At 50.4% G+C, this 9,762-nt stretch overlaps 1 protein-coding gene across 1 annotated transcript; it reads right to left on the reverse strand.

The window, feature by feature from the left end:
* Positions 1-7,468: 7,468 nt before the first annotated feature.
* On the reverse strand, positions 7,469-8,392 carry LOC311203129 (olfactory receptor 14A16-like; the record flags this gene model as incomplete). Its single annotated transcript, XM_084277763.1, has 1 exon — positions 7,469-8,392. The coding sequence occupies one exon, from the start codon at positions 8,390-8,392 to the stop codon at positions 7,469-7,471; it is 924 nt and encodes a 307-aa protein (XP_084133889.1).
* Positions 8,393-9,762: the final 1,370 nt, after the last annotated feature.

Below are 9,762 nucleotides of genomic sequence, written 5' to 3' on the forward strand. Positions count from 1 at the left end.
AAAGGAAATACTGGCAGCACAGGAAGGGGTTTGAGCCACTTAAGAAGTCATTGGGACTGAAGCCCAGCTCCTCCTGGCACCCTGACTGCCGGTGCTGGGCTGGATGTTCAAAGGGAAGGCCCCTTCTACACACCATGCCATTCATGCTACGTGGAGCAAGTGGGTCACACCACACAGTGGGCTGGAATAAGAAACCCCAATCACCCAGGAACCCTGGAAGTGATCACAGACTGGCCAGAAGGCAAAGATTGTGGAATATCACCAGAGGAACAGGTGCCACGTGCTGAAGAGACCTCACTGTACAGTGAACTGAAAGAAAATGAGAACAAATATGCCCTGTTCACTGATGGGTCCTGTGGCATTGCTGGTAAACATCAGAGGTGGAAGGCTGCTGTATGGAGTCCTACACGACTAGTTGCAGAAGCTGCCTATGGAGTAGGCAAATCCAGCCAGTTTGCAGATGTGAAAGCCACCCAGCTGGCTTTAGACATTGCCAAAGGAGAAAAAAGGCCACATATTACATATTTCTCTATACTATTTCCTGGATGTTTGTCCATGGCAGATGTTGTAAACAATAACTGATGTTATGAACCTTCCCAGTACTTTGAAAATGTAAGATCTGGGCATGATTTAGACGGTGTGGAAACAGGGGTGGATAATGTCCTACTACTGGTCAGGCCAGAGCTCACCTCCCCAAGCAGCCAGCACAGCTGAGCTGAGATCACCTGGGATGTTTTCCACACCACCTGACATCACTTCCCCATCCAAGGGGCTGGCTGGGGAGGGGTGGTCATGGCATGGTGCAGCACTCTGTTATTGTTTGGGTTTGTAAGGTACTCTCTGTGCTATCACTGTGTGTGAGTGCAATTGGGGCTGTTATTGTTCCCCTTTTATGGTGCTTTTGTCAGTAAACTGTCCTTATCCCAACCCACAGAGGTTCTGTCTGTTTCTACTCTGGGAGTGAGTGAGCAACATGTGGTGCTCAGCCATTGTTTGGGGCTGAACCACCACAGTTTCCAAGCCACAAGCAGTGAGCAGGTGGTGGGAATCTGTGTCCAAGGCCTTGCTAAAGTCAAGGTAGACAACATGCAGAGCCCTTCCCTTGTCCAAGAAGCAGGTCACCCTGTCATAGAGGGAGATCCAATTGGTCAAACAGGACCTGCCCTTATGAACCCAAGCTGACTGGGCCTGATCACCTGGGAGTTCTTCATGAACTGGATAATGCTGCTAAGGATGATCTGCTCCATCAGCTTCTCTGGGACTGAAGTCAAACTATCAGGCCTGTAATTTCCCTGACCACCCTTCTGTCCCTTCTTATATAGGGGGTTACACTGACTGATCCAGTCAGCCAGGACTGATGGAAAGTGGCTTGGTGAACCCCCCTTGCCAGCTCTTTCAGCACCCTTGTCTGCATCCCATTCAGCCCCACAGATCTGTGCACATCTCTGTGGTGCAGCAGGACCATCTCCTCCTGGATTGAGGTGGGCTCATTCTGCTCCCTGTCCCTGTCTCCCAGCTCAGGGAATTGGATTCTCTCTGTACAACTGCTCCTATTACTAAAGACAGTGGCAAAGATTTCATTAAGCACCTCAGCCTTGTCCTCATCTTTCCACAATGTTTCCTCCTGAATCTGATAGGGGATGGAGGGTCTCCCTGCTCTTTCTTTTATTTAAATGGAGGACAGATGAATTTCTAGCTGGGCTTTGGGCCAACAATGAGGAGAAACTCTTATCCTGTTGTTCTTCCCTCAGCATTACACACCCCAAACTGCCCCAGGAGGAGCCCTGAGCAATGCCTGAGGAACAGGACCTGTCTTCCCTGGGCTGGGGGTCAGGGCTTGGCCTTTCTGCTTTATCAAACCAACCCACGTCTTGCTTAGCATCTCAGCTGCTTGTACATTGCCTTTGCCTACCAGCCAACATGGCCTCCAATTACCTGTGCTAACGAGTCCCTGGGGAGGCTCAGCCAGCAATGGCTCTCAGCGGGACTCATTAATACTTCAGGGGACTTTGGCTTCTGCTTTTGACATGGAGTTTTTTGTGTCATCTCCTCTCAGTACCTGAGCTTCAAGGACTCAGCACCAAATGCACCCCAGGGCTCATTAAAAATAAAAAGCAAGCCCTAACGAGCTATGTCTCCTCATGTAATTATCTTCAAGTCTTCAAGAGATGTACAGACCATTGAAGCTGTTTCACAGGGAGCTCAGAGTAAAATTGATTTCTTTTTAAGGGTGTAGGTTATTATTTTCACTGTAGAGGAGAGGTGACAACCTCTGACTGAGATTGATCCAGGGTGCCTCCTAAGGAGGTCTGGACTGGTCTGAAAAAGGGTCCCTTGAGGCAGTGGGGACAACCTTGCTGCACATCTCCACAAGCCCACCATGACTCTCACCAGCCAACTGGGACTTGCATCCCTTGTCCTTACATCAGGTCTCTCTCTGCACTCCACAGTGGGGCATTACAGCCCCTCTGTACCAGCTCCCCTGCTTTCCTTAGAGAACTGGCTGTACACAGGCAGCACACAGGGAGTTATTTTCCCAACAACAGGAGAAACCTGACAAGATTCACCATTAAATCAAACACTCCTCACTCTGTGCCAAGTGCAATCTGCCACCAGTGAGGTTCACCTGTCACAAAGCTTAACCCTGTGAGAGATGTTCTAGTGAGGAAGGAGACTGTGAAATCACCACAAATCAAAAGTTAGCTAAAGACAGAATGAGTCAGAGAACTGCCAGAAAGGCAAGGGTTTAACTCCCTGAAACTCAGAGCAGCAGCTGGATGGTTGAGAGGTGTCTGAATGGTCCAAGGGGAAGGGGAAGGGAAATCCAGAGAGCAACCAGAAGCACTGGTGTGCAGATCCACTGTCAGAATGATGATTTCATACACGGACAATTGACTTCAGACAGGTAGAAATATGTGACAGACAGGGGAGATTAAATGCACAGCTGTCCTGTTTCTGTCCAGGCAAGAGTTCACCTCCCCAAGCAGCCAGCAGTGGTGACTTGAGTTAGTATAGCTGAGCTGAGTGTGTCCAGGCTGTTTTCCACACCACCTGACATCTCTCCCCCATCAAAGTGGGGGAGTACTCTCTGTTATCACTGGATGTGAGTGTAGTTTGCAGTGTGATGTTATCATTTTTTCACAGTGATTTTGTCAGTAAACTGTCTTCCTCCAAACCCACAGAGGGTCTGTCTGTTTCTCCTCCACGAGTGAGCATTATAACCTGACCCTTGTACATGAGTGAGCTGGGAGAAATGAGAAAAGATTTCAGCTGCCTTCCAAGGGAGCACATCATCACCTGGCTACTCCGATGCTGGAACAGTGGGGCACACAGCCTGGAATTAGAAGGCAGGGAGGCCAAGCAGCTGGGATCCCTGTTCAGAAAAGGAGTCATTGACAAGGCAGTTGGAAGGAAGTCTCAAGCCCTCAGCCTCTGGAGGTGACTTCTGTCAAGTGTGGGGTAAAGTACCAGTTCAGTGAAGAACTTCAGTCATGTGTTGGCCAGGCAAGTGCATGACCACAGAGCAGAGCATGCAGTATTTAAGGGGATTATCCATGTGAGAGTTGAATTACTATGATCCTGATGCTCTGCAGCTACCCACCAATCCTGATGATGTCTAATGTTCCTCACCCATGTGGTGTAAGTCTGTGTGGAGTGCACCAGCATCATATGCCAACTGACTGGCAGTAATAGATTGGGGAAAGGGAGAAGCACCGACAGTGGCTGAGGTGTCTTTCCAACTCTGTCTATTTGAAGAATGTCTTTGCTCCTCCCTTGTCTCAGCTGTGGATAAGTTGTCTTGAGAGGTCTGGCAACTCAAAGAGCTAGCTGAAGCAGGACTTCCCCTTTTCCAGTAAAAAGTACAGACCAAGAGACATCCTGTGGTTCTCTCTGCATGACCATGGTGAAGACATGAGGAGGTGAGATAGGAAACCCACCTCCAATCCTGAATGAACAAGCTGCAAGGATAAACAGTTACAAAAAGAGATTTCTCCAGGAAGAATGCTGCAGCAGTTTGCAGTAGACAGCCCACCAGACTGTCATTGTGCCTGTGATCCTCTTGAAGGGAGTGCTCAGCCTGTTTTTGCAAGAAGTGAACAGCTAATATGATGAACAAGATTAGAGGGCAAGTTTGCAGAGGTAAAAGCCATCCAGCTGGCTTTAAACATTGCCAAATGAGAAAAGTGGCCAAAATTCTACCCCTATACTCACTCCTGGATGGTGGCCAATGCCCTGTGGGTGTGGTTGCAACAATGGAAACAAAGCAACTGGGAGTGCAGAGGCAAACCCATCTGGGCATGATGTAGATAGTGAGCAAAAAGGTATGGATATTGTCCTGGTTCTGGTCAGGCCACAGTTATCTCACCTGTGCTGGCTGCTTGGGGAGGTTGAGTTAGCCCTGGCTGTTTTCCACACCACCTGACAGCACTTCTCCATAAAGGAGCTGGTTTGGGCACCACTCCTGGGTGCCTCCAGGGCAGTCTGAGTGCAGCTGGGGTGTTGGGTTGGTCCTCCTGTCCTGCAGCACTCTGTAATCCTCAGGTGGGTATGGTATTCTGTGTTCTCACCGGGTATGAGTGTCATGGGCTGTTTATTGTTCTAGTTTCATGGTGCTTTTTTCAGTAAACTCTCCTTATCCCAACCAACAGAGGCTCTGTCTCTTTCTCCTCTGGGAGTGAGCCAGTGGTGTGTGGTGTTCAGCCACTGTTTGCGGCTGAACCATCAGAAGCATTTAAATTACTCTCTCCTTTTTTTATTTATTTTCTATCATGTCCTTTAATGCCTCTTGCTGAGGCACCACAAGTCAGCTGAGGCTTCTACACGCACACATTAACCACTGACACAATGGAGCTTCACTTCCAGCAGACCCTGGCAAAACCCTCCGTGGTTTTACAAAGAGACACCTCAAGAACATTTCCAAACAGAGCTGACCTGCCCCTTCTGATCTTGTGATGTTCTGCATCAGGGGATAACCACAACAGGGGTAGAACCAACACATCGTCCTGTTGTGTGACCAATCCAGCACTGGTGACACATGATAATTTATTCCTTGCTGCCCAGTGCTTGCACAGCATCAAGGCCCTTCCTGATTCACGTGCTGCTGCACTAGAAAGTAAGCTGAGGGATCACTGGTTGTTGTGAGGGAGGACTGCCAGGGCAGCTGATGCCAACTGCCCAAAAGAATCTCCCATGCATGATGACATCATCAGTGAGCAGGGTTAAGCCTCAACACCCGCACATCAAGGGAATTCAGACATGACTGGTGGAGCAGCAGTGTCAAGGAGGAAGCTTTGGGCGTTCTGAGGGATGCCACAGCAGCCAGGGCTGCTACACAGGAACCTGGCCATGAGCACATTGGGCAGCACTGGGAGCAGTACGGCCACCCAGGCAAAGGCACTCACTGTCAGTTTGACTCAGCACTGGTGTGGACACCAGCAGAGAGTCCAGCAGTGGGAGGTCCCCAGCTCAGGACGAGTGTGGAGGAACAGTCACGAGGTTGAAAGAAATTCTGCCAAGACAGGGTTAGGGGTCTTGTGTGGAGAGGCTGAGAGGTCTGGGCTTCTTTAGCCTGGGGAAGGGGAGTCTGAGCAGAGTATAGGGGTAGCTCCAGAGAGATTGAAAGTTCCTTTTCAAATGAATGGCAATTAAAACTAGAGGTGCAGATGGGTTATGAGCATGGAGAAATGCCATTCTGAGGGTAGTGCTGTGGTGTTTGGAGTTACTTGGAGGAAGTGTGGATGAGCTGGTGGCTTGGTTTATCTGGGAACAGCTGGCGAGGAGGGAGAGACAACAGTACAGGCAGGGACATGGTGGGGTGAGAACAAGGTGGGGAAAGGGGTTGGGTGCCTGCATCCTGCAGGGAAACTGGCACAGGTGTTGGGCAGTGTGAGATGGGCTGTGGTGCAGATGGCCAAGAGTGCTGGCCAGGCTGAAAGGGCCTGATAGAAATGCTGACTTTCCCCCCTTGGCTGTGGCTGATTTCCCTCCAACAGAGGCCTCAGAGAAGACACATTGTCCTCACAGCCATGGAGCATTGTTGCCTCCTTGAACTCAACCTAGTGAGGCATCCATGTGTCATACCCCTGTCCTTCCCTGGGCATCACACTCCCCACATCCCATGGAAGAGCCCTGAGACACAGGTGAGGGTCAGGATCTCCCTGCCAAAGGGCTGGGGCTCAGCACTTGGCATTTCTGCTTCATCAGACCAAGCCAGGGTGTCCTCAGCATCAGAGCTGCCAGCGCTGTGCCTGGGTTTGTCCTCATGGCCTCCAGTTGTGAGGTGTAAGATGTTCATGGGGAGGCTTTGTCAGTAATGGCTCCCAGTAGGGCCCATGAACGCTTCAAGGTTCTTTGGGCAATAGGTCTGACTGACATTTTAAGAGGTTTCTTCACTCTCATCTTGGTATCTGAGTTCTGTGGACTCAGAAGCAAATATACAATAGGGGCTCATGGAAATACAGAAAGCCTTAAAAAGCATATCTGTTCAAGTCCTTTTCATTAAAAAAATCCAGACTTCTACAAATGACGGGATTTCAGTTAGGTATTTAATGATGAACATTTCAAAGGGATATTACAATGGAGGATATTTTCCCTTCACGACTATTTCCTGCCATGGCTCAGTTGATAGAAGCAGTGACAGCCACATTATGCAATGGGTGTCAGTCTCCTAAGGAGATCTGGACAGGCAGGAAAAGCAGTATTTTCAGATCCAGCCCTGCATAAAGAATCTTACTCTTCCCCAACCCAGCAGTTCCCTCACTGGCCTCCTGGGACTCCCAACACTTTTCCTGGCATCATCTGTGCTCACAGGCACAGACAGATTTCTCTGACAACAAACAGCAGTTCAACATGACACAGTTTAATACCCATGAAATCTCTCTCCTCAGCTGCTGCTACGGCCAAGCAGCGTGTGCAGGGGGTCAGCTTTCAGAGCAGATTCTCTCCCAGAACAGTTTCAATCAGATCCATAGAAAGGACACTTCTCAACACACTGACCTTCTCACAGAACAGTTCATTAGACTGCTGAAAGATGGGATGTTTTCCAGCTCTCTGAAGCTCAAAGCAGGTATGAGAGAGCTGAACGGCATCTGAACGATGAACAAGCAGAGGTGAAAACCTGAGAGCAAAGTGAAGTGCATAAAACCAGCAAGACTGCTGAAAAGATGTCCTTAGGCATCGCCATTACATCAGTATAGGTGGAAACACCTGAATGACAATGGAGATGAAAGAGGCAGACTGGTGGTGATGCAGGTACAGGGGAAGGGGAGTGTTTCTCCTGCTGCCATGTCTGAGTCAAACAAGACCTGGAGACACTGCATGAGGAATGGGATGAAGGTGTTATTACATCAGAGACAAAACAGAAGGAAAAAGCCCACAGAAACGAAAAGTCCCTACTAAATACAGACTGGTCCTAATGTGAGTTCCATGACCAGCGATATGCAGAAGGAGATCAGCAGTTTATTGCTGCTTAGAAGCATCCAGTCACCAGTTTCCACATGGCATCCTTGAGCTCCTGGTTCCTCATGCTGTAGATGAGGGGGTTCACTGCTGGTGGAAACACACAGTAAAGGAATGCCACTAACAGGTCCAGAAATAAGGAGGAGATGGAGGGGGACTTCAGGTAGGCAAAGAAGGAAGTGCTGACAAACAGGGAGACCACAGCCAGGTGAGGGAGGCAGGTGGAAAAGGCTTTGTGCCGTCCCTGCTGCGAGGGGATCCTCAGCACAGCCCTGAAGATCTGCACATAGGACACCACAATGAACACAAAACAACCAAAATACAAACAGGCACTGACCACAAGGACTCCAGTTTCCCTGAGGTAGGCATCTGAGCAGGAGAGCTTGAGGATCTGGGGGATTTCACAGAAGAACTGGTCAACAGCATTGCCATGGCACAGGGGCAGTGAAAATGTACTGGCTGTGTGCAGCTGAGCATGGAGAAACCCACTGGCCCAGGCAGCTGCTGCCATGTGGACACAAGCTCTGCTGCCCAGGAGGGTCCCGTAGTGCAAGGGGTGGCAGATGGCAACGTAGCGGTCATAGGCCATGATGGTGAGAACAAAGTACTCTGTGGAGAACAAAAATGTAAAGAAAAAGATTTGAACCACACATCGCAAGACGGAAATGGCCCTGGTGTCCCACAAGGAATTGGCCATGGATTTGGGAACAGTGGTGGAGATGCAGCCAAGGTCATTAACAGAGAGGTTGAGGAGGAAGAAGTACATGGGGGTGTGGAGGTGGTGGTCACAGGCTATGGTGATGATGATGAGGCCATTGCCCAGGAGAGCAGCCAGGTAGATGCCCAGGAAGAGGCAGAAGTGCAGGAGCTGCAGCTCCCGTGTGTCTGCAAAGGGCAGGAGGAGGAACTGGCTGATGGAGCTGCTGTTGGACATCTGCTGCTGTCAGGTATGGAGACCTGTGAAAGGAGGAAAAGACACAGTGAGAAGTGATGGAACTCTTAGGAAAACGTCTTCTAATTCTTAGGGAATGCCCTCAGATTGACTCCCTGTATTCAGGAGACTTTTGTCAGGACCCTTTTGGGAGGTCTGCTTTGTGCTGGCTTGAGCGTGCCACTGCTGGGAGGAGGGTCAGCTGTGGCTCTGGAGAACTCAGTCCTGCCTGGCAGCAGTCAGTGAATAGAAGGATGGTGTGATCTCAGACTAAATCCCCTCTGGATAGGAATGAGCTTTTCAGCACTGTCACTCCAGTTTCACCCGAGGGCAGAGCGGAGCTTTGGTAATGGTGGGACAAAGGCAGCAAGGACAGGAAGGGAAACAGTGAGAAACAGTCCAGCCAGGGCTGCAAGGACAGGGACAGACAGACAGGTACTCGCAGGTTTCTCAGACTGAAAACATGGAAGTCTGGGTGCAGAGTCTGTGCTGGGTGGCAGAGACCAGGGGGTTGCTGTGGGAAAGTGTCATCACGGTGGGTGATGTCAGGGAGGTACCAAATCCCCACTGCCAGGGCATTGCTGGGAGCAGCTCACTCTTCCTCCTTGCCAATGTATCTGCTGCCTGGAGCTGTCCCTGCAGCTGCTTCTCTTTGCCCATGTCACCTCCTGCTCTGTGCTCACAGACCTCATCCAAACTGCCCTGTGCTCAGCTCTGCTCTGCAGACCCCTCCTGACATCAGGGCTCTGCCCTGGGAACCTCTGTGTGTGCAGGGCTCAGGAAAAGCTCACATGTCTTAATGAGAATTGAGTTTTCATTGCATATTCTTTGGGGAGAAATAAGTTCTCATCTCCCACAGTCAGCACAGCCCACAGGAGAGGAAAAGTCAAAGCAAAGACTCTGTCTACAGGAAAATGCTTCCTTGATATTGTTCCTCAAAGTCCCTGTAGGATTTCTCAAGGCTCATCTGGAGCTGGGAGCAAAGCTGACCCATGGATCTTTTTCTTACAACAGAAGGAACTTCCCTGGGTCCCTCTTCCCACCCAAAGCTGCTGTCTGTGGTTTGAAGCCCATGAGCCAGGCTGAGTGCTGACCCTGGTGGTAGCAGCATCTCTGCCCCAGCACACAGCCCCTGGGGTGAAGGGACCCTGCTCTCAAGGACAGCCCTGGGCAACCCTGGGTGCACACGCTGTTTCCCACCTCTGCAGCCATGCCCAGGAGAAGACAGCTGTCCTGCCCTGTCCCTCTGATGGGGCACAAGGGCATCCCTTCCAGGCAGCACCTTCTGGTCCTAGAGAGAACCTGTCCTCCTGACAGACCCCACACACTGCCCCATGTCCCAGCTTTAGGAGATCCCTCCAGGAACAGAACCT

Source organism: Gallinula chloropus (genome assembly GCF_964237585.1).
Source record: "Gallinula chloropus genome assembly, chromosome: 35".
Lineage (NCBI taxonomy): Eukaryota > Metazoa > Chordata > Aves > Gruiformes > Rallidae > Gallinula > Gallinula chloropus.